The following is a 22509-nucleotide window of genomic DNA, read 5'->3' as shown; positions in this document are numbered from 1 at the left end:
ACTACAAGTCGCTTTCGTCTTCAACTTCAATGTTAATTATATTGATCCGTTTTCCTCGTGATTGCAGAAAGCTGGAGCCTATCCCGGCTGATTTTGGGCTATGGGTGAGGTACCCAGCTCTGCTACTAAACGCACTGCCTCCCGCTGTATTCCACATATTCAGGCCCATCGATTCTACTGGATCTAACCATCACACTTGGCCCACTGAGATAAAAGATCTCTTTTAGGCAGACCCGGTCACGTGCTGGTGTCCTTAAAGCGTCGATCTCAAGGAATCGTCTGAGTTTTGTTTGATTTCTTTATACTTTACTGCCATCTGCTGGAAGGTGGCTGTATAACACAGACAGCCCCGTGCAGGGTATTCAAAGTGTGGCACAGAACTTAGTAGGCTGCAACTTTCAAACACAAAGGATGCAAAGACAATTGGAAATAATCTTTAATAGATACTTTGAAACAAGACTACATGAAGAAAAGCAAATAAAAGGCAGGCAGTAAGAAAGGAAGCGAAGGCATGGCACGGAGTGCAGACTGATGATCGCACGCTTGCATTTTAAAAGCAACAACTCAGACAGGATACTACGGCATTTGAGCAGGGCCGCGGTGTGACGTTTTACTTTCATGACTATTGCTGTGAATCCCAGCAGCACTTTTGTGGATTGTCTTTCTGCTCGGACGATCACGGGGCCTTTTTGTTGCCACAACAATAACTATTTTCCCGTGGCCTGATATGCGCCGCTCACTTCCATTCCAAGTATTTCACCAAGCTGCTTTCCACATTGTGTGCTGACGTGTGTAGAATGTGGGTCGTAAGAAAGAACACGTGTCAAAGAGATTAATAAAAGCTTCTTGCAGATACATGCTAGGAATAATCAGTGACATTTCCTAAGACTTCAGCTTGCTGATGTACAGTATTTCCTTTCAGGAGAGTGATGGAGTGATGGAGTGTGAGCAGAAGACCCCCTCCATTGCTGCACAAGGTCAAAGGTCAAAGGTCAAAGTCACTGGCATGGTCATCTCAGTCCTGTTTCACCATCTTTTAAAACTAACAATTTCTCTTATAAATAAAAAAATGACACTTTTCTTACAAATATAAATTGTTTACCAAATGCTGCCATCTTGTGGCCGCCGTAAAACTGCAACTGAGCCAGCTGTAATTCACCAGCCAATGCCATCCCATTTGTGACCGCTAGGGACTTGGTACACCAAATGTCAGGCCATATTTGCCATCAGCAGGTGCATAGAGCTCAGTGATTCCTGATATTAGACAAGTTAGACAATACCATTGCAAAGACGGGATAAAAAAATAGGAGTCCAGCCACGGATCAGATACACTTACTTGCTGAATCATCAGCGAGCCTGGGTCTGCCTACCAGCCCCAAGAAAATGTTGTCAAACAAGTTCGACCGACCGAGAAGGATCCCAGAGAAGAACAGGAGAGAAAGGAAGTGATGTTGAAGGTGACTCCGCCGTCATTGGTAGAGCAGGTAGTTCTTGAGGAAGGCCGGCAGGGGCAGCCGATGGATTTCAGCCAGACGCTCTCTCCCCAACGCTACCCTCACCGAGCGCCGACACAGGTCCATCAGAGACAGAGGTTCAGCTGGGAGGAGAAAGGAGACATGGAAGATGGTGAATAGTAATCATAACTTAGTAGCTTTACTAACCATTACCCACCAGTACCTGAAGTAGGGATCAGATCTAAGCTAATCCTTTCTTTACGGTTCCAGGTCTGACTGTGAAGTGAATTTCCACAACAAGTATTTTTGCAGTTATGGCATAGAAAACCCATTTATGATCTTCTCAAGTACTTTGAACAAAACTGTGATGGAGTTAAGCTGCAAAATGTGGACGGCAATGCGGCAAAGGTCTACCATTTAGGTTAGAGCACAAGGAAAAAGTTTAGACGATTAATCAACACCAATGAAGGCTCCCATTGAGTGAACACCAGAGATGGTCACAGAGCGAATGAGATGCAGTATGAAAAGAAATGTACTCACGATCAAGTCCATTTATGTACCGGATTCGTATTTCACAGTGTCCCCACACAGCGCTCACCACCGGGTAAAGCTTCCTGCCTTTGAGTCCTCTGAAGGCCACCCCCAGGTAATGGCCGTCCACTATGTAGCCCAGAGTCCCTTCATCCATGTCCAAAACTACTAAGAGGGAGTCCGGAATGATGAAGGTGTCATCCGGCTCCAGGAAGGAGGGGTACGCTTTCCCTGAGTGATTCTTGCTGTCGTGGTAGAGTTTACTCCTGCACAGGTCCCAACCCCAGGACTCGCCGTCGCTTCCCACCAGCGCTGTGTAGCCCACGGAGTGCAGTGGAGCGTCGCTTGTAGCTACGCCCACCACGGCGTGCGTGCCCCTCTGACGCATGGCCCAACTAATTTCCCACACATGCAGTCCCTGTGTATAGCCAACACGTCCCCGGATGGCGTCGGTGCTCTGCGCCACAGGGTGCCTGTGGAAAACCAGCTTGTTGTCATCCTTGACAAAGATGTTGAGCGAGCGGTCGTCGTTGTTCCACGAGTGCTGGACCTGAACATCCACGCCGGCTGGTGGCATATCCAGGAGCAAGTCCAGTCTAGAAGGCTTGGTGTGACTCAAGGCCTGTAGCTCCAGCTTCAGGGGACTGAAGGCTGGATCCCGCATATCAATTGTTTTAATGCCACCCGGGACTTTTTGCCCCATACTCTGGGTAGTTATTGGAAGGGGCCTCGTCTTCTTCCTCCTCCCCCCTCCTCAAAGTCCAATGGGGGAGTAGTCCACCTCAGGTCTTCTCCTGTGCTCGTGCAACACCAGGCAGGTTTAAGTTCTGTTGCCGCTTGTTGCAGAAGGTGAAGATGTTTGTGCAGCCGACCTGGAGAGATGCACGGGGACAAGAAGTTAGCTCGCTAGTTGGAACACCATTTTGCTGGCATTTGAGCCTTAACAGTTCAATAGCATGAACACCAACGTGACACGCCATGCCATTTCACTTTCACTTTCACTTCTAGTTACATGAATGACAGTAGCACAGCCATGCAGTGACATCATCGTCATTCCATCGATGACTTGATCGGGACTCACAACACGGATCACTCATAATTAGCACTACTTCCACTCTCAGCTTTGACATCGATATCGACCCATTTCACTCACGGAATATCGGGATCGCTATCAGCAGTATGAAATCCTGATGGGAACGTCCCTATCTGACTAACTCTGATACCAATATCTTCATTGTCATTTAAATCATTCTCCATTATCCAGGCTGCACGGCGGACGAGTGGTTAGCACACAGGCCTCACAGCAAGGAGACCCGAGTTCAGTTTCACCCTCGGCCATCTCTGTGTGGATTCTGCATGTTCTCCCCGTGCATGCCTGGCTTTTCTCCGGGTGCTCCAAATGTGCAAAACGCATATTCTGTTTTTTCCCAACTGGTCTTGATTTGGATGAGGGCTGTATAAAGCCATGCTGAACGTGTGCTTGCCAATGCCAAACATAATGTGATGATTCCAAATATTGAAATAGCTTGAGGGCCAGCACAGCTTTGGCCTTTGGTCCCTAGATTGGGACAAATGTTGCTGCAAGGCCGTGCGGGATTGTGTAACAGTGAAGGGAAGGCCTCTAATTGAATTGTAGACAAGAGTTCATTGAGAAGTGCCTTAGCTCTTCTTCTAATGCAAGTAAACAACCATTTAAGTGGGTCATGTCTCAATGATTGGAACAGGGGGAGGGAGGGGGGCCGTGGGTTGCCAACATCTGAATGTAAACAATCTCTTTCAAAGCCTGTCCAGCATTCAGAAAGAGTAAAACGTGTTAATTTGTACACTATTGGGGCTCACACTTTACCACCCCCACCCCCACCCCCACGGGCAAGTAATAACAGAACAATAGACGCTTCTTCCCAACAACTTCAACATAAAAACACCTATTGAATAAGCGGTTTTGTTGGAGGGGTGTATTTAGGCAGCCGCTCTGGCCTGGCCTGGGCTGGTTGAGGTTTCAGGGCCCCCGGGTTGATTTGGGACTGATTAAGATGCAAGAGAAGGGTCTCGGTGGATTTAGTGGGCCAAAAACCCCCACAGATCTTCATTCTCAAGGGTGTTTGTTTACCTACGTACATTGGCTTTGGGTATCTCCAGTCATTGAAGTACATTGAAAGTACACATGCAGTAAAAATAGAGGGACAAATACAAGATGGATGCGTCATTGGTCATTGTACCTCAGTTGGCACAGCCTCGTGTACACCTACTCTATCTACCTCAACAAGTACTGCATTCACCTGGCCTTGGATGCGCAGGACCGTGCCAAAGTCCTAGGCCACCACTACAGCATTTACAGTGGTATGTTCCTTAGTAAACGACTGGTAAATTCCAGGTAAATGTATCATATAGCAGACCAACACAGGGATGGATGAGAAGTCACATGATCATTGTAGCATTTACAGAAGGTCTGCAATCAAAATGTCATCTAAAGTAGGGAGGTGGCTTACCAAACTAATGTGTTCCAATAATTAGAGTTAAAGGTATTCAAATCAATAAAACAGGGTGCCTAAATCAGTTATTTTTTTTAGAATAATTGTCTCCGTTTATCCCCCCCCCAAAAAAAACTTGAGAATGAAAAACAAACAGCGCCTCCGCTGGTTGCAGCCAAGTAGTGCACCCGAGAAGCAGTTGGGAAATGCCAGTATTTAGTGAAATAGTTATATGTATGTTACTTGAAGACAGAATAACACCAGCCCAATCCCAAGTGGTGTAAAAGCCCCCACTAACCACAGTACTCATGACGTCAAACTATGAAAAGATACACGTTGAAGTTTAATGAACACCGAAGGAAGAATAGGTGAAGGGTAGCTAGCATAAGCTGTGCTCATCATGCTAGCTAGGAGGCTAATGTTTAAATAAAGTCTCCGGCTAACCGAAGGTTAAACACACCGGCGGCCACCGAGGAAAACACAACATGAGCAAAAGGTGTAGAAATATGGAGAATGAGGGGTCGAGGCACGTACACGGCCGAGGCCGTGTCGTTGAAAGCGAAGATGCAGGTGTTTATTCGACTAGAATGCCCAAAATGGCCTTTCGACTCGAACGTGCGTGGAAGCTAAACAACACGCTTGGCTTCTACTAGTCACGATAGTCACTTGGATTTTTAAAAACAGACGTCGTGTTGAGATGAAGCGGCAACAGACGCGGTCAGACCCGCCTTGGTTTCCAGTTTGTTGCTCGTCTGCCCCCCCATCGTTCAATCATGTGCTTTCCGTGTCGGCTGGCTTACCTTTGACGGTCCGATCGAGGACGACATGAATTAGGAGAAGTGATGGTGGCTGCTAGCTAACATATCTTCAGTCACATGGTATAATGCGACCAGCTGCTGGGCTTGCTGGGACCTCCCTTCTTCTTTTATTCCCTTCCTCCCTTCTTCCCTTCTTCCCTTCCTCCCTTCCTCCCTTCTTCCCTTCCTCCCTAGCTGTACTGTACGTCACTGGTCTCCAACGTTTTTTCTTGAGAGCTACTTTTACAAAATAAAAATGATGAAGAGCTATTCATTTTTGTTCCATTTATGTTTTTCACCCCAAACCAGGCGAATATGGTTGTTTCACAAGAACATCAAAATGCTGGCATCCACAACCCATATTTTTTTTTAACTCATCCACACGTTTCCGTTTGGTTATGTCTTATTCTGTGCCATGCACCCATGTCTGGTGACCTTTCACCCGTGGCTCAGCTTGGACCTGGGGGGCTGCATTCATACTCATCTTTGATGCCTTTGGTGTCACTGCCTACAATGTCCGCAGCATTACTGCCATCTAGTGGATGTTATGGAACCAACTTGAGGTTGGGCTGGAGTCCATCATGTAGTTGACCGGTTGTTCCCGGTTCAAGTCAAAGTGCAGTTCCTCTAAAATGCCATTCCTCCCATCCGCCTGAAGGATACGAGGATACGAGGATACGAGGATACGGCTACTTGACGTCCAAGATGGCGTCTTCTAGTGCTCAGCCCTCAGACCATCTCTTGATGAAAAAGCCAATGTTTCAGTGCGGGACGCCACAATGTGCTGAGCTGGCGGATATCTCAGGGCCCTTATGGGGGGGGGGGGGGGGTGCAGACATGCTTACTGCCTCCATTTCAACAGGGATCGATTGGACGCGCCCCTCCATGCTGGCAAAGTGCAGGCAGCCAAGGTGAATGATGGCATGCCGTGTCAGTCACTTGGGATCTTAAGTGATGCAATCTTGGAAACCTGGGGAGGACATGGCTTTGGGGGGGGGGGGGGGGGGGGGGCTTTGGCCCATCATTAGCAATTCTTATGTTGGCTTTGGTTTCATTTGAACATGCATCGGGTTCCAATGGAATACATGACATAATTCACAGTTCCACAGGTCCAAAAGGCGGGGAAAGAAGCAAAGAAGCAATACATTCATTGACTTCTTGTATTCCAGATATTGTAATACATAAAGTGTAAGGTAGTGTAATCATATTGGAATGTAATTTATATATATAAAACAAGCCTAAATATAACGTCAGAATGGTGAGAAATAATATAAACATAACATGAGCCGTTCAAGACTCCTCTCCCTTCTATTGTATTTTCCGCACCATAAGGCGCAGTTTCAATTGCGAGTCTATTTCTGCACTTAACCCATACTTAAGGCGCATGCTAAAACATGCGGTCTACAAAAACCAGGCAAAGGAAGCAAACAGTGAGTTTAGTAACTTTATTCCCCCCCCCCCCAGCTTTAATGAATCTTCTCCCAGCCATCATCTTGTGTATCTGAACTGAACAACTGGACGATCTGGTCATCAAACCCGCCGGGTTCCCTCTCACCATCCCTAATGCTAAGAGGTCAATTTGGACTGTATTTGTCCAGCAGATGGCGCTAGCTTTCCCCATTGAAAGCATACAGCTGAATGTCTAGATGGGGGCCTTGCTAGGACGCCATAGAGCGAGTGTGTGGGACTGTTCATGAGTGGAATGGTGCGTTTGTGGAAAAGCTCCTTTTCTGCTCTACTCTTTTACTTTTGTTTTCATCCCAAAACCTCTTCCGTGGTCTTCCTAATGCCCCCTGCTGAGGCTGCTCCTCCTGGCATAAAGAGAAGATAAAGAAAAAGCCAATCGTGGGTACATTGAGGTTAGATGTGATGTTGCCTGGCGGTGGTTCATCTCTCGTAATAAAGGTTGCAAAAAGCCACCAAATGAAAAAAGCAAAGAAAAACAAGCCAGAGTCCATCTTTTCACGCTTTATTTGAATGGAGATTTGAGTGATGACAAATTGTTGTCTTTATGACCTCCTTTATGACCTCCAGGGAGTTGGACTGTGCGACCTCCGCTTTGCTGGATGAGCATGGCAAGGTACCCCAACACAAGCTATAAAGGGGGCCCCCTTTAGCTTAGTCATGGCTTTACTGGGAAGGAAAGATCTGCTGTTGGGGGCATTTTCCCTGCAGATGTCACGGTACGGGGGGGGGGGGGGGGGGCAGATGCTGCATTAGGCTCTGCAGACTCATCCAATATGCCAGCAGTGCATGCACGCATGCAAACTAAGTCTTAGCTCCTAACGCTGCAGTGTTTTGCTAACCTACTGACACCAATGGGTGAGATGAGACGCACCATGATGACTCAGCATTATGTAATCATCCAGTAATCATCAATCAACAGATGATCTTTTACTAGCGGTCCTGCCCCCCCTCAGGATATACAGTATGCTATCTGCACCCCCTTGTCGCTGGTTGTCATCAATAGAAAAGAGAAATTTGTCAAACGAAGGAGAACACATTTATTTAGAAAATATCAAGAGGGTCAACCATTTCTTTTTATCTAGGATTATTATTATTACACATTGGCAATCATTTATCCAAAGTTGATAGAAAATGTTTCCATAAATTGACATGGCAAAAAAAAAAGAATGTGAACATGCGACACCCCCAAACGCCCGTGTGACCCCCCCCATGTGATAATCCTGGCTCCAAAATATTGATGCAAACATGAAGGCACCACCGCGCACTGAAAGCTAAAATAAATATGTTGATTGATTCCGAGCACCGGAGTGATCAAACCCCTGGCCTGATGAAGGCAGGGCGACACACTTAAGGACAATGACGGAAAATAAAGCTGCCGAGTTGAAGCCAGGCCCGAGGCAGCTCAAAGTCATGTCCTCCTCCTGCAGTGAGAAGAACAAAGTGCTGCACTGCTGCAGCAAAAAACTGATGGCTCATACGCAACGTTTCAACACGGAGCCACCTTCATCCAGCCGATGAAGAACACGAGGAGTGGCGCTACCTGCTGACTAAAGGATGGACCATCTCCATTTCACTCCGCCACAACCGCAGTAGGCCAAATATTGATATTTTTAGTGCAGTGCAGAACACAATGCAGAATCAGGACGTGGACAGTGGAGGCTCCTAAAGAGCTGAGGCTGAGCTCAGGCTACAATTCCTATTCTTACACTCCAGCGTGAAAAGGACTTTTGACAAGGAGAAAACGTGTCGTTTAACGCCGGCGTCCATTTTTGTTGGGTCGCTGATATAGCAGTGTTGGCCCAAACTCCCCACCAGAGGGAAATGGAGGTGGGGGCTACTTTGAAACATTTACACATTAAAGATGCTAAAGTCAATACATGTTAAGTATCTGACACATTCTGGGTGTAAATGAGTAGTACCTAATCATACAGCTGATTGATGAACAATCAGTTTTATTGAAGAGCCAATACAAACATTCTCCAGACCACGAATGGCCCCTGAGCTGACTAACTTTATTGTTTTTCTGCTATTTATGGTAATACATATTGTTTTATACATTTTGGTCACGGAATAAACCAAACTGGAATGATTTAGCTTCAAATGTCTGAGGAACGCTGCTTTAGATGTTTGTAGAATTGTATGAGATTTAGCCTGGTTGAATGTCTCCTGTCAATATACTTCCTATACTTCCTTAAAACACCCAGACCAGGGATAAAGTCATGTGGATGGATGGACGGAAGGAAGGACGGATGGAAAGATGGATGGAAAGACGGACGGATGGTTGTCTCATGAAGTTGTCTCTGGCTAACGCTGCTACCCAGAAAGGTCCTTCTGGGGTGAAAGTGGGATCATGCTCGGAGGTGTCGGTGCCGTGAGGAGGAGTGCAGAGGATGTGAGATGAGAGAGAGAGAGCGAAAGGAGGTTGACCCTGAAGGTTGAAGTCCCCTTTAAAAGTCGCATCCCGCTCGGATATGCAGGGCTCATGCAGGATCTGCTGCGGCAGTAGGGGAACACTGCTGAGCGGTGCACTTTAGGCTGCCAGCAAGCGTGCAAGGGAGAGGAGGAGGAGGGAGGGGTGGAGGGAGGAGGAGCGAGTGATGGAGAGAGAGAGAGAGAGTGCAAACAATGTCATTTTGTTCAGGAGGTAATACTGCAGTCAACTTTGCAGCGCCATGAAAGCGCACCAACACGGCAAGAGGCTGCTAGAAGTTGAGGATGAAGGTAAGTGTTTCCTTCCTCTTGGGTTGTCTTCCCTTCCCTGGGAAGCATCGCTGACTTCCTATCGGCCTCGCAGCAAATGGTGCAAGTGTGATGTGCATGCCCGCTGTCATCACCTGCCGTGTCTCTGCACCACCAATGGTCATGGTAATGTCTTTGCCAGCTAGCTAAACGCCAGGCATGCTACCCTAGCCGCTCCGACTAGCAGCCGGCGGGCCGGCTCAGAGGGCTCCTGCTGACTTTCAGGAGAGCAACATTGTTGGTAGTTAGTTGCTAATGAGCGGGGACGAGGTGGTGAGACGCTGGAGATAAGAACCAGGCGTCCTGCATGGGATGGGACGGCCAAAACTTCTCTGCTAACTACTTTTCTCTCACGAGGGGCTCAGTCAAAAGTATTTGTGCTTTGTCATCATATTGCTATAATCATTAGAAGAAGGGATGTGCTTTCATCCTAAACATTTCCCAAATGGTCATGATGATAGTCATGGGTGATGGTCATATATGACGGTCATGTTATGATGGTCATGTATATGATGGTCATGTATGACGGTCATGTATGACGGTCATGTATGATGGTCATGTATATGATGGTCATGTATATGATGGTCATGTATATGATGGTCATGTATGACGGTCCTGTATAATAGTTTGAGGGAAGCAAATAAGACGCAGGGTGATTGTTGTTCAACTTTTTCTGAGAGAGCCCATCGTGCTGCTGGACCCGTTCACAAGTTCACATCAGGTAACTGTGCTAAGACCTTGAAAGAGTCGTCAAGGGCCTCTGGGTGAAGCGCACCCCCCCAGCTCATCTCTCAGCAGGATGAGATGAGGGATGAGGGATGAGGGATGAGGGATGAGGGAGGAGGGATGAGGGAGGAGGGAAAAAAGTTGACTAAAAAAGAGCCAACGCCACATTGAAACATCTGCAGTTTCCTAGTCGTAACTCCACTGACAAAGGGAAAACTGCCGCACTCACTTGATGTTCCTTGCACCGTGCACCCCCCCCCCCACACCCCCCTTCCTCCATCTCCAGTTTCTAGTATCTCTAAAGTGATACGGTTGCCCAGCGCAGTGCCTTACCGGCATGCTTTGCAACGCTTACCTTTCCCCTGCATTAAGACCCACCCCCTCCCTTTTGGAAAAAGTATGCAGCACATGCACTCATCATCATCATCATCATCCTTGAGCAATTTGCTTGAATGAAGGTGGGGGGGGGGGGGGGGAGTGAGAAAGCAGCAGTGCAGCAATCCTGCAACATCCTGCAGCAGCAGCAGCAGCTGACTTCCTGCAGTGCTGGCGCACACACACACACGCACACACACACACGCACACGCACACACGCACATGCGCACACACGCACACACACACACGCACACACACACTAGGTCATGTGACAACGGCCCACAGTACCCTGCCAGAGTTTGGAGAGGAGCAGCACACACACAGCTTGGGATGGTGCATTGTCCCATTCCAGCACTCCAGTTGTGATGATGTAATCAATGCAGCAAGCTTTGAACTTGCTGGGCCTTGTAGCCCCTCCCTCCCAGCCCCCACATCCCACCCGGCTGCAACGTCCCATGAAGTGACCCCCCCCCATGCACGTTTACTCAAACAGCCCACCCCTGCATGGATGCAGTGTGGAATGGGGGCAGCCTTGCATCTTGGTTCCAATAAATGAAAGCAGTGGTCTGCAGACAGATGCCCCCCCCCCCACCCACCCCCCCACCTTTACAGCAGTTGCTCTTCCATTTGCCGTCAGCACAGAAAAAAGACAAACGGCACCATGTAGAAGAAAAGTGCTTTCTGGGCACAAGATGAGTGACTTGGCTCCCCCATTGATGTGGTCATCAGTCTGCTGCCTGATGCGGGATGGGGGTGGGATGGGGGGGGGGGCATGCACTTCCAGGATGCTCAGGCAAGCCAGACAGAGCGTACTGTAGCAGGTCTGTAGCAGGTGACTTTCTGCTGAGCTGGTTCTTGCCACTGTGGCTGGAATCTGCCTAGTGATTACCTTCCCCTGCAAGACGGAGGAACTGGCTTCACCCCCCCCCCCCACAGCCCCCCCCCAGGACAAAACCAAAACCAAGCATCACAGCGGCACGGCACAGTTAGTGAAGGTGGTGAACGTACACCATTGAAGTCAGGAGGAACCCACAAAGTCTCTGAGCTCCATCTGATGGACCATGAGGCCGGCCATCTATAATTTATGGTTATGGAAGGATATTGGAGATGATTAGCATACAGCATCATTACAGCTTTGATGGGCTATTCATTTGGCAGTATGTTTAAGGGCTGTGAAGTCATACTACTCAATGACAGCACTGTAGTACTATAGTACTACTAATGATTGCATTACGTATGTACACTACTTCAATATTTGCAAGTATGTTTTTCCAAGAGTAAAAATGCTAATGATACAAAATCATTGTAATAATGATATGATATATGCTTTATTTGGACAAATCTTAAAGCTAGCTAAGATTACTGGCCCTTAGATGACATGTTTTGGGATGGGGGAGGAAAGCGGAGTATCCGGAGAAAACCACACAATCTGGCAGGAAGTTTCTGCCTTCAGGCAAACAAGACGTATGATGGTACAAAACCCTTTATGTACCAGTCCACTTTCACCCACTCAAACATTCCTATTCCTTTTACCTTAAAGTCTTCATTGGCATTGTCCAACATATCCCGCCTACTTTGGGTTCAGACAAGGACTAGAGTAGGTGTCAATCACTTGAATGTCCCATCCTGCAACCAAAGTCTTGCATGCTAACCAAGTCAAGCAGGCTGAGTCATGCTGGGATTTTCGGACTATACCCTCCCTCACAGCGTGCTCTGCCCCTCCCCCCTCCGCTCTAGCAGCAGTCTTGTGCGTCCCGGGCCCGGCTGAGTTGGAACATGCCTTGACTTGTCAGAGACCGACAGAGAGAGACACAGACCGGCGTCCTGGTCAAGGACCCGCGGGCTGCAGCGGCTGTGGACTCTGCCTGGATGTGGACCAATGAGATGATCCACTACCACGGGTGAGTGTTTGGATCGAGACGCATGACATGCAGGCTGATGTTACAAGAGATGTCTGGCTGAGGAGTAGCTGCTACTGCAGACCACTTCAGAGAAGAGGGGTGTCTGTACATGACTGTTGCAAGGCAAGCCCAACATGACCTGGTCGTGTCGGGAAAGCAGCAGCGTCGTCAAGCAGCGTCGTCAAGCAGCGTCGTCAAGCAGCGTCGTCAAGCAGCGTCTTGACGCTACACAGCTTCCTGTACGACGCTATGTCTAGCCCGGCCTCCTCGTATGGTGGATGTAGACCTGTAGACCTGTAGACCTGTAGACCCCTACAGGCCTCTCATTGGCTGAGCTGATTCATTATCGCTGTGTTATTGTCGTTGTAAAAAATAGACATTCTTTTATACAACGTGTTGTTGTTGGTAGCACATGCTAGCCGATGGTGGAGGTCTATCTTTTGGTAGAAGAAATGTCACCATCGGCATACTGCCTCTTTAAACCATGACCAAGTCCTGAGACCGGACCACAGGGAGCTGCCGTATCGTCACTACCTTGACCACGGTCCTTCCTAAAGATGGGACTAGTAATGGCTTCCTTTTGTTCCAGCATGCTTACCACTATATTGGAACACGTCACACAGTCAACCTGCTGAGATGATGGGATGATGGCTCACGTAGGCTAGGTTTCATTCTGGTCAACTTACTACCGTCTATGTCACACGGCAGACATCAGGATAGATAGGTGTCATTAGTATTTGTAGTAACTGCAAATACTGATGAATACTTTAGCCAACTAAAGAAGGGCGGGGCCACGCATATGAACTATGAATAGATCCCATATTACCTGCCAAGTCGTGTCCACAGCTGGATGGACTGTGATGTCAAGCACTATGTGTCACCACCAGAATCAACATCATGCTGACTTGATGGACAGCTGTCTGTCTGGTGCAGCTGGCCTGGGGCTTCCTTTTCAGATGGTTTGGTAGAAAAGGCTTTGTACCACTGCAGGGTGAGTTAGCGCTAAGTTAGCGCTAGAAGGTCAACACGTGTCTCTTAATGGAGTTCCGTGATCTGACCACAGGGGCACATACGTAAAGACCACCAGGACGTTTGATGGAAAATATCACAGCTACCATCTCACTGATCTTCTGACTGCCAGTCGCTGGTTGGAAGAGGTGCTGAGGCAGTCTCTGGGTCAGTGACCTTATGGTGGTGCAGACCAACACCTGGCAAGGCCTGGCTAGAAGATGCTCAGACCAGGTAGAGGAATAAATCTGGAGATTCGGAATATAAGACGACCCATCCTTTTCAGACTTTTTTCTATGGGGAAAAATATTCAAGCAAAGGTTTCTTTGGCTGAAAGCTTCTTCTTCCAAATGTTGATATGGTTCCTGTCGTTGCATACATTAGACAGGAAGTACGGCTAGCCAGCACACCAAGAGCTGTCAAGACGTTGGAGCTACAAGTCAGCAATCCTGTCAGTCACGGAGCAACCCCAGGGTCCAAATCAGATCCCAAGTAAGCGTCTTGACTCTCGAGGTGGAACCCGGTGAAACAGCCAATGCTAACTGAGCAAGCGCTCGCTAGCTTTAACGTGGGCTGCGCTCGGCTCGCCACAAGGAGGCGGTAAAGACGGCAAAGCTGATTTTGACAAACGAAGGCAGGTCAGCATCAGCCGAGTGAGGAGTAAACAAGTCAGTTACATCACCTTGGTAATTATTTGTGTCAGGGCATGCATGACGCTGCGGTTACACAACCAGCGTAGCATCACATGACAGCGTGGTTAGAGCGTATTCTAGCAGATACGTCTGGCAGGCCACGACGGAGACAGATCTCTCGTGTCCACGGTGTCCGGTCAGCAGGGAGTGGGCGGGAAAGAGGAGTATGGGATCGTCCAGGCTGGTCAACACCAGCGCTGCAGTGCCATCTTGTTTTGCTTTACACGGCCCTGCTAACACCTGCTAACACACTCCACTCCGCTCCAAATCCACGGGAGGTCAACCAAAGCAAGGCGTCCTGGTGCTGAATCACCACACCTGACACACATTGAATCAGGGCCGTGGATGTGTGAACGTTTGCTCAAGTGGTGCCAACAAAGTGGTGCTGCACACCAGAAGAAGAGGGGGGGTCGGCGGGTGAATCCAGAATTATTTGGGAATGAGCTTCCGGTCACTTTGAGAAGCCAAGTGTGCATTCATGGGTGACGTATAGGAGCCACGGCAGGTTAGATTTACTAAGGTGATGTCATTGACATATTCTTTCTGCTGCACAGCTTCCAAACACCGGCGCCAGAGCCAAGTTATGGACGTACGGAGCAGCGGCTCTGTGGGTGTTTCTCTGGCAGTGTCTTAGCTGGTTGTTGTGAGGAGTGAGAACGAAGCAATCAGCAAGTATACTGCCGCAGAAATTCTTCACAATAAGAGACCCTGCAGAAGACCCCGGGACTGGAAAACTGGCCCCGCCCTGAATGTGGATTCTACTATGGTAACGATAATGGTTTCATTTTATGTCAACATGCATACAGTCACAAAGGAACACATCATAATTTGCCATTTTACAAATAAAGGATGTGTAGACGTTATGGCGTTATGGATTATCCTAACTTGGCCAGTCAAGATGACTTTGGTAGTTATTACCCATATCGCCCACAGGGTGGACTTTTACAAGATGGCACACACCAAATGCACCAACTCACATCAGCATTGCCTGGGGCAAGGGGGACAATGCCCCACCAAATAAATTCATTGACCCCCTGCCCCCTAAATCTACATTTTAGAGGCAAAAACTCCTCCAGAAAAAGCACAAGACTCCCCCTCATCTCGTCTTCGTTTTTACTTTTCAGTTTCCCCCTCAGAGCTATAACAGCAGTAGCTCAGTCTTAAGGTGGGACCCCCAGGTGGGACAGTTCCCAGGGCAGAGATCTGGCAAAGTGCAATCCACCCCCCCCCATGTGCAAGCCTAGAAGCGCCCCTGGTCCGGCTTGTATAGTTTGCCATTTTTTAAAACGACACTCTGCTGCCATCTAGTGACCAACACAAAGTACAAGCATGCAGAATAAGTTCTGTAGCTGCTTTCACCTTGATAAAAATGCATGTTTATTAACATTTATTCATTTGTACATTTCTTATCATTTGTGACAAACATAACCACTTTGCATTTTTTTAGAATTGGACCAAATAAACATGGAATGGAAACTTTTCTCATCAGTTGTTTGGCTTGTTTAGGCTCTTGGTGAATATATTTTGGACTGTAAACAGCACAGTGACATCTTCAGCAAGAATCTTCATGTGGATGGAAGAGTTGGGTTTAATAGGCAGACATGGTGTCAATCACAGAAGTCATCTAACAATAACTTCACCACATAAGACGACACGGATAAATCTTTGTTCTAATCTAAAACGTTGAAAACTAATGTATGTGTACTGTATGTAGTAACTGTATACAATGTATTAATAACTACTGCCACCAGTCCAGGGTGGACCCCGCCTCTCGCCCAAAGACGTCTTAGACATGGATGGCTGGACTCATCACGAGACAGCATGAGTAATGTTAGGGTTGTGTTATCCTTATGAATATTTGTCCTTCTCGGCTTTGCTGTGAAGACGCCGTCGCCTAAAGTGTCCTGGGTATGACGTCACAGCCAAGATGGCAGCGCTTCAGCGTAATAATCACAACGTCACTTCCCATGGACTTTATAGGTCCAGCATTTATGAGTATTTACCGGATGAAACATTTTTGGTGACATGACTTTGATGTCACACGGCCGTGCTTAGAAGAATAATGGTGACCGTATGAGAAGCACCAAGGGTTATCTGGGGTCCTACCTTGGTGTCTCCATGCTGGGGGCTCTCAGGTGACCTTGCGACCTTGCCTTCTCACTGATGACGGGCTTGGGCCCCTTCGATCCGGGGGACACTCGCGTAGGACTGCAAAGCGTTTGAGTCGACTTTCTCCGACCTTCAACAACAAGACACTTCTATTAGCATCAGGCAGTTTTATCTGAACTGTCTCCTCACATGCTAGGTTGAATTCAATTGTATCTCTCCATTAAGGCTGCAACTATTCTTTTAATAACCGATTAATCACTCGATTCTTTTCTTTCTTGACTCAGATTGAGTTTTAAGCAAACACGTAGAAGGTCCCCTGGAAGTGTTGGAATAATAAAGAAAGGATACTGATCCTCCAACAGGATCTGTCCGCCATGTGTGTAGTCCAGTAAACATGGCGGCTATCATCATGCTAGCATGTCAACATGCTCCTGGCTAGGCTGGCCAAATAGGAACAGAAATGAGTAGAGAATGTTCCTGCTGAATTCCTGAAGAAGCCATTACTTCTCCATGCTGAGTAAATAGTGTAAACTTGGGTACCCTGGAGGAGAACCCACTTTGGGGATATAGCTGCCATGTTAGATCCGGCCTGAAACCCTGCAGCCCAAAATAGCCCCACCAGTGTCCCACCGACCAGCTGACTGTGACCTCAGCCACAAGAGGAAGAGGAGGAGGAGGAGGAGGAGGAGGTGGCGGGCCGGAAGGAGTCTTTAAAACCTCCGATGTTTACTTCACTTTCTTGAAGTCAAAGTAGAAGTTTAGGCAGTTTATGAGCAAATATGCGTGGGGTGTCGTGGGGCCCGAGAGGAATGGTGGAACACAACGAGACAGTCGTGCTGCTGTCCGAGCAGGTGGTGGTGTTGTCTTCCTGCGCCCTGTCCTTTGTGGGCTCGTCGCTCATCATCGTCCTTTACGTCACTTTGGCGGAGCTGAGGACCACTCCGCGGAAACTGCTGCTCTTCCTTTCCGTGGCCGACTGGCTCTCGGCCGTCTCCTACGCCTACGGAGTGTGGCGAGTGTTCGGTTCCGACTCGCCGGATTGTATCGCCCAGGGAGCGATATCCACCTTCGCCAACACCAGCTCGTTCTTCTGGACGGTGGCCATTGCCCTCTACTTGTACGTGTTCATCGTTAGGTCCAATCAGAGGGCTGCTGACAGCCTGGTGCTGCTCTTCCACCTCGTCAGGTAAGTCAAAGTGGTGTACTGTCTCTTTAAGACGCACATCATGGGTTACCTAGGTAAGTCAAAGTGGTGTACTGTCTCTTTAAGACGCACATCATGGGGTACCTAGGTAAGTCAAAGTGGTGTACTGTCTCTTTAAGACGCACATCATGGGTTACCTAGGTAAGTCAAAGTGGTGTACTGTCTCTTTAAGAGAGCCTTGGGTGTTCTGCTTCTAACAAACACCTGCAAGGCACAATCTGGGGCCAAATTAATCCATGTGCAGAAAACCCAAATTATTCGTCGATATCTGTCCATTCTTCACGACAGTTATTACTGACTCATATTTCCGTGAGATTGATAGATATGATTTTTAAATGATGTCACATGACTAAATAGAAGCACGTTTTGATTGCACCTCGACTTGAAAACTGTTAGTCAGCAGGTTTGGAGAACATGTCCTATTGGAGATAGAGATGGAGATGGAGATGTAAATCTACTGTGGCCCAGACGCCCAGCGTGGACATGTTGAGACGTTCCAATGCATTCCTTGTGCAAGTAGTACACAGCCTGGCCCTCGGCCAGGTGCTTTAAAAACAATCTGTCATTCCGACATGAAATATGAAAATACTGCGTATTTGTAGCTTTTGCAGCCTGACGAGAGCTTGAAACGTTTTTAATCAGGCAGCGACAACACCCCAGTCTCAGGCTATCACATGGCGTCACGTGGGTGGACATGGAAGATGATGTCATTTGTCTAAAAGATGTGTGTTGTCCAGCTGGGGGGTTCCTCTGGCCATCACGGTGGCAGCCGTCTGCCTCAACAAGATCGGCTACAATGCTTCAGAGGTGTCCGTGGGCTGGTGCTGGGTCCGGATCCACAGTCCCGACCGAGTCTTATGGATGCTCCTGACCGGGAAGATCTGGGAATTCCTGGCTTACCTCACCCTGCCAGTCCTCTACATCCTCATCAAGAGGCACATCCACACGGCGGTGAGGACCCAAGCAGCCATTCGAGTAGATCAGTCCTTTCCATCTATAGTTCTATATCTATGTTGTGGTCTCCCACGTCAGCATGCCGCCCTCTCCGAGTACCGTCCGCTCTTGGCCGACAGGACGCCATCGCACGCCTACTCCTCCGTGGCAGACATGAAACTAACGCTCATCCCCATTATCTTCATTGTGTTGCGGATTTGGAGCACGATACGCTTCGTTCTGTTGCTGGTTGGATCCCCGGCTGGACAGAACCCCGTGCTGGTGACTCTCCATGTAAGTGCAATGCCGTCCTCATCCAGCCACGATGTAGCCTTGGCCACCCCACAGAGCCACGCGTGGTCATGGTGACGCCCTGGTGGGCAGTCGGGGCCCGCAGGGCCAGCGGGGCCAGCGGGGCCAGCGGGGCCAGCGGGGCCAGCAGGGCCAGCAAGACCAAGCACTAACTGACATTCACTTGTAAAGTAAAATCTTCATTCAGCCAGTCCAGACGTATCATGATTGCATTGAGATGTTTTGATGGTAAATCCAGTTGCCCTCTCCGCCCACAGGGCATTGGCAACACTTCCCAGGGAGCAGCCAACTGCATCATGTTCGTTTTGTTCACCACTCCAGTCCGTACGCGCCTCTTTGCTGCGCTCTGCTGCTCCTGTAAGGGCGGAGCTGAGAGCCAGCCAGCGCTGGACTCCTCTCGCGCGCTGTTCCCAGGAATGCGACCTTCAGGCCAAAGAGAGGACACGGCCACCGCTGACGGGTGATGCTCATTGGTCCGGCTGAGAGGACGGAGAGAGGACATCAAGCCTGCTTCTGGAAGCTGCTTCTGGAAGCTGCTTCTGGAAGCTGCTTCTAGAAGCTGTTTCTGGAAGCTGCCTCTGGAAGCTGCCTCTGGAAGCTGCTTCTGGAAGCTGCTTCTGGAAGCTGCTTCTGGAAGCTGCTTCTGGAAGCTGCTTCTGGAAGCTGCTTCTAGAAGCTGCTTCTGGAAGCTGCCTCTGGAAGCTGCCTCTGGAAGCTGCTTCTGGAAGCTGCTTCTGGAAGCTGCCTCTGGAAGCTGCGTGTATATTCCAATGACAGGAAATACCTGCAGTTCATATGGAGGCACTCCATGCCATTTTATTTCTGCTTCATCGCCTCCAATATTTCATATGTCATTGGTGCGGGGCCAACTCCTTACTCCTTACTGTGAATGTGCTGGGCTATGTTGAACTATTAAAGAGGACTACCGTTCTGGACCTGACCTGTACTCTCCTTAGCCTTATGGATCAGCATTTACTTCTCCTAAATACTGATGTCATTTTTCTGTTGGGGTGCCCCCACCCGCCATGCTCAATGAGGTGACGTGCACTCCATCACCTTCGGGCACTTAGTGGACGTCCATTCATTTTTGACTCAAATAAGGCTTCAGCAGATGACCGTCATCATGATGTGTTTCCTGTTTATTTTCCTGATGGCGTTTTGCAACGTCATGCTTTTTGCCATGGCCCCGTGACGAGCATCCTCTGTGGTCGCCGTGGTCACCATGCTATCATTGTGTCATCATCACATGCTATCCTTCCTGCTTGAAACCAGAGATGGAGGGGCTCACTTCTCCTTTGACCATGCGGACGTTTGCTCCGGTTAGCCTGGCTTAGCTTCAGCCTGAATGAAAACACATCCAGCACAGCCGTGGAGATGAGCGATGGGGGGGTCTGGATCACATCTAGACCTGGATCACTTCTAGATCTGGATCACTTCTAAAATGTCTCATCCCAATCCCACCTCTTCTATGAGTTTAGGGGTTGTCAAGGTTTTCCAGTGTGCATCACAAATGGCCCAGAAATTGTGTTCAAAAAGCCAATTCATTATTTTCACTTCCTGGTTGCTGAGCGTTATAAATGCCTCCTGCCACCTTGTGGCCGTCAGTACAACTGCACCAAACATCTCTTCTAAGTTGCATCATCACCTCTTTGTGCTTCTGCTTCTGCAAAAAAGTCAAAGCGTATAAAGACGTCTTTGGGAGCAAACGTTCGGGTTGAAAGGAATATGTTTTTGCTAGCAAGTGAGTTGATTTTCCAAATCTGATGTTGACGGATTATGTTCTACCACAGAGGTGTGGACCTGCAGTCCACAGCCTGATCATTCAATGTCACATCGTAGAAGACAGAACTTACGGAGGCCGTGTTTGCCAGCAATGGATCACATGATGCCAGTACTCGGTGACGTCATCCTGTCTCCATCCTTCAAGTAGGGCAGCTGCAGGGAAACGACATGGCGACATCAGAATGAGCGGCTCCGCTCACCGACACGTCGCTTCCGACTCGTACTTGGAAAGTTCATTCCAAGGCCAGGCTTCTCATCAAAGCTGCTCTCCTGGAAAGAGGAGAAGGATACCGAGTCGGTAAATGTGGACCAGCTCCGAGTTGAGCAGGAAGCTCTACCTTCCCCGCAGACATAAAACTTGTCCTCATACGGAGTCCCAGTGTCCTCCAGCAGCAGGCGGACCGGCTGGACCAGCTCCAAAGAACAACAGGAGGGTGTGAACGGCTTGCTTTGCCTGTGTAAAAAGGGATTAGGGATTATTTGTCCTTTACTCCGACACCTACAAAAACATGCATGGCAGCATTCGCTTTGGATGGCTTCTCAAAAACCAAACCATTCATTCATTTTCTACCGCTTATCCTCACGAGGGTCGCGGGGAGTGCTGGAGCCTATCTCGGCTGTCTTGGGGGAGAGGCGGGGTCCACCCTGGACTGGTGGCCAGCCAATCACAGGGCACATATAGACAAACAAGCATTCCCACCCACATTCATACCGATGGACAGTTTGGAGTGGCCAATTAACCAATTAAACTCCACACAGAGATGGCCGAGAGTGGAATTGAACTCGGGTCTCCTAGCTGTGAGGCCTACCAAACCAAAGAAAACAATACAAAATCAGTCAAGCAGGTGAAGAATGTGGCTTCAGATGGTGCAACGCCAACGCCTTCTGTCGTTTGTCATCCAAGATATAGAGTAGACAAAAACCCTTCCCAAATGCACACGCAGCAATCTAAAGCTTTTTAAAGCGCCACCCCGGTGAGACATTTCCTGTGGCAGGTTTTGTAGGGTGCAAAACTCATGACTCATGACAGGAGGTCCCAAATGGCAGACATGTTTGTTGTGGATGCTGCAGTGCTGCTGTTGTAAATGCTGAAAATACGGCAAGACACCGGACGTATTACATAAAAAATGAAGAATAAAGATCATGAAATATGATGATATCAGATATGAAATAAAAGCAGACTGGAATTACAGCATAACTAAAGTATGAAAGTAAATAACAATATGGGTAAAAGAAGCCAAGGTGGCTAGGTGCACAGTCTGAATGGCTGACTGTGAGTGGAGCACCCCCTGGTGGCGGCCATTGGCCACTACTTCAGCTTGGCCTGATGAACAACACGTCAACTTCCTAAAACCTGCCATTTGGACCAAGGGGAAAGCAACATTAGTATTAGTATTAGTATTAGTATTAGTATTAGTATTAGTATTAGTATTAGTATTAGTATTAGTATTAGTAGCAGTAGCAGTAGCAGCAATAGTAGTAGCATACCGATCTATTGGCATGATGTAATGCTGCTGCATGCCAATAGATATGTATGTAGATATGTATAGCGTCTTTTCCCCGTATTAACCGCTCGAATGATGATCTGATGATTTAAATACTCAAATTGACCGCAGTCTGCGTGCAGTCGGCAGTTAAACATGAAGCTACTTGACTGTGCAACATAACATTGGTAATAAGCCGACTGTACGACACGTGACCTAGCATGAGCATCGTCAACCCGGATATTATGACTAGGATGGTGTGTTTGTTCCTGAGTGACAGTCTCTTTCAAATCAGGCATAAATGACTGGAATCATGGAATAATGGGATAACAGGATAATGGAAGAGGTGCAGAACTCACCCCACGGATATTCCAATAAGCCAGAATCATCTGAGCTTTGGACCAGGACTTGTGTGGTCCAGCACAAGCTAGCAGTGACAGGAGACTAGGCTGGTTTGTTTTGCTAACTGTGACCGGCAGGAAGTGGGCGGGTTGCACTCGTGCCAACCTTTCTTGAAGAATAAT

At 48.3% G+C, this 22509-nt stretch overlaps 2 protein-coding genes across 5 annotated transcripts; one reads left to right on the top strand and one right to left on the bottom strand.

Annotated features, from left to right (window-relative positions):
• Positions 1–423: 423 nt before the first annotated feature.
• Positions 424–22443, bottom strand: LOC131136443 (SPRY domain-containing SOCS box protein 1-like). Of its 4 annotated transcripts, XM_058083259.1 has the most exons (7): positions 22345–22443; positions 20840–20955; positions 20726–20771; positions 20573–20654; positions 16268–16400; positions 1995–2857; positions 424–1597 (listed from the first exon to the last, which is right to left on the bottom strand). In XM_058083259.1, exons 6-7 carry the CDS (start codon positions 2686–2688, stop codon positions 1470–1472), a joined length of 822 nt encoding a protein of 273 aa, XP_057939242.1. In that variant the 5' UTR covers positions 2689–2857; positions 16268–16400; positions 20573–20654; positions 20726–20771; positions 20840–20955; positions 22345–22443; the 3' UTR covers positions 424–1469. The 4 variants fall into 4 exon arrangements, with proteins under 4 accessions (XP_057939242.1, XP_057939240.1, XP_057939241.1 ...); XM_058083257.1 differs by having other exon boundaries at positions 20573–20771; XM_058083258.1 differs by lacking the exon at positions 22345–22443 and having other exon boundaries at positions 20573–20771; positions 20840–20968.
• On the top strand, positions 16741–19257 carry LOC131136441 (G-protein coupled receptor 157-like). Its single transcript, XM_058083254.1, has 4 exons — positions 16741–17456; positions 18212–18425; positions 18507–18701; positions 18977–19257. The coding sequence occupies exons 1-4, from the start codon at positions 17050–17052 to the stop codon at positions 19181–19183; spliced, it is 1023 nt and encodes a 340-aa protein (XP_057939237.1). The 5' UTR covers positions 16741–17049; the 3' UTR covers positions 19184–19257.
• Positions 22444–22509: the final 66 nt, after the last annotated feature.

Source organism: Doryrhamphus excisus, chromosome 10, assembly GCF_030265055.1.
Source record: "Doryrhamphus excisus isolate RoL2022-K1 chromosome 10, RoL_Dexc_1.0, whole genome shotgun sequence".
Lineage (NCBI taxonomy): Eukaryota > Metazoa > Chordata > Actinopteri > Syngnathiformes > Syngnathidae > Doryrhamphus > Doryrhamphus excisus.
This window is presented reverse-complemented; position numbering and strand designations above follow the sequence as displayed.

Coding starts and splice junctions, on each gene's coding strand:
- LOC131136441 (XM_058083254.1), top strand. CDS start 17,050: ATGCGTGGGGTGTCGTGGGGCCCGAGAGGAATGGTGGAACACAACGAG. Junction 18,426..18,506: donor AGAGGCACATCCACACGGCG/GTGAGGACCCAA, acceptor CTCCCACGTCAG/CATGCCGCCCTCTCCGAGTA. Junction 18,702..18,976: donor CCGTGCTGGTGACTCTCCAT/GTAAGTGCAATG, acceptor CTCCGCCCACAG/GGCATTGGCAACACTTCCCA.
- LOC131136443 (XM_058083257.1), bottom strand. CDS start 2,688: ATGGGGCAAAAAGTCCCGGGTGGCATTAAAACAATTGATATGCGGGAT. Junction 1,598..1,994: donor GTACATAAATGGACTTGATC/GTGAGTACATTT, acceptor TTCTCCTCCCAG/CTGAACCTCTGTCTCTGATG.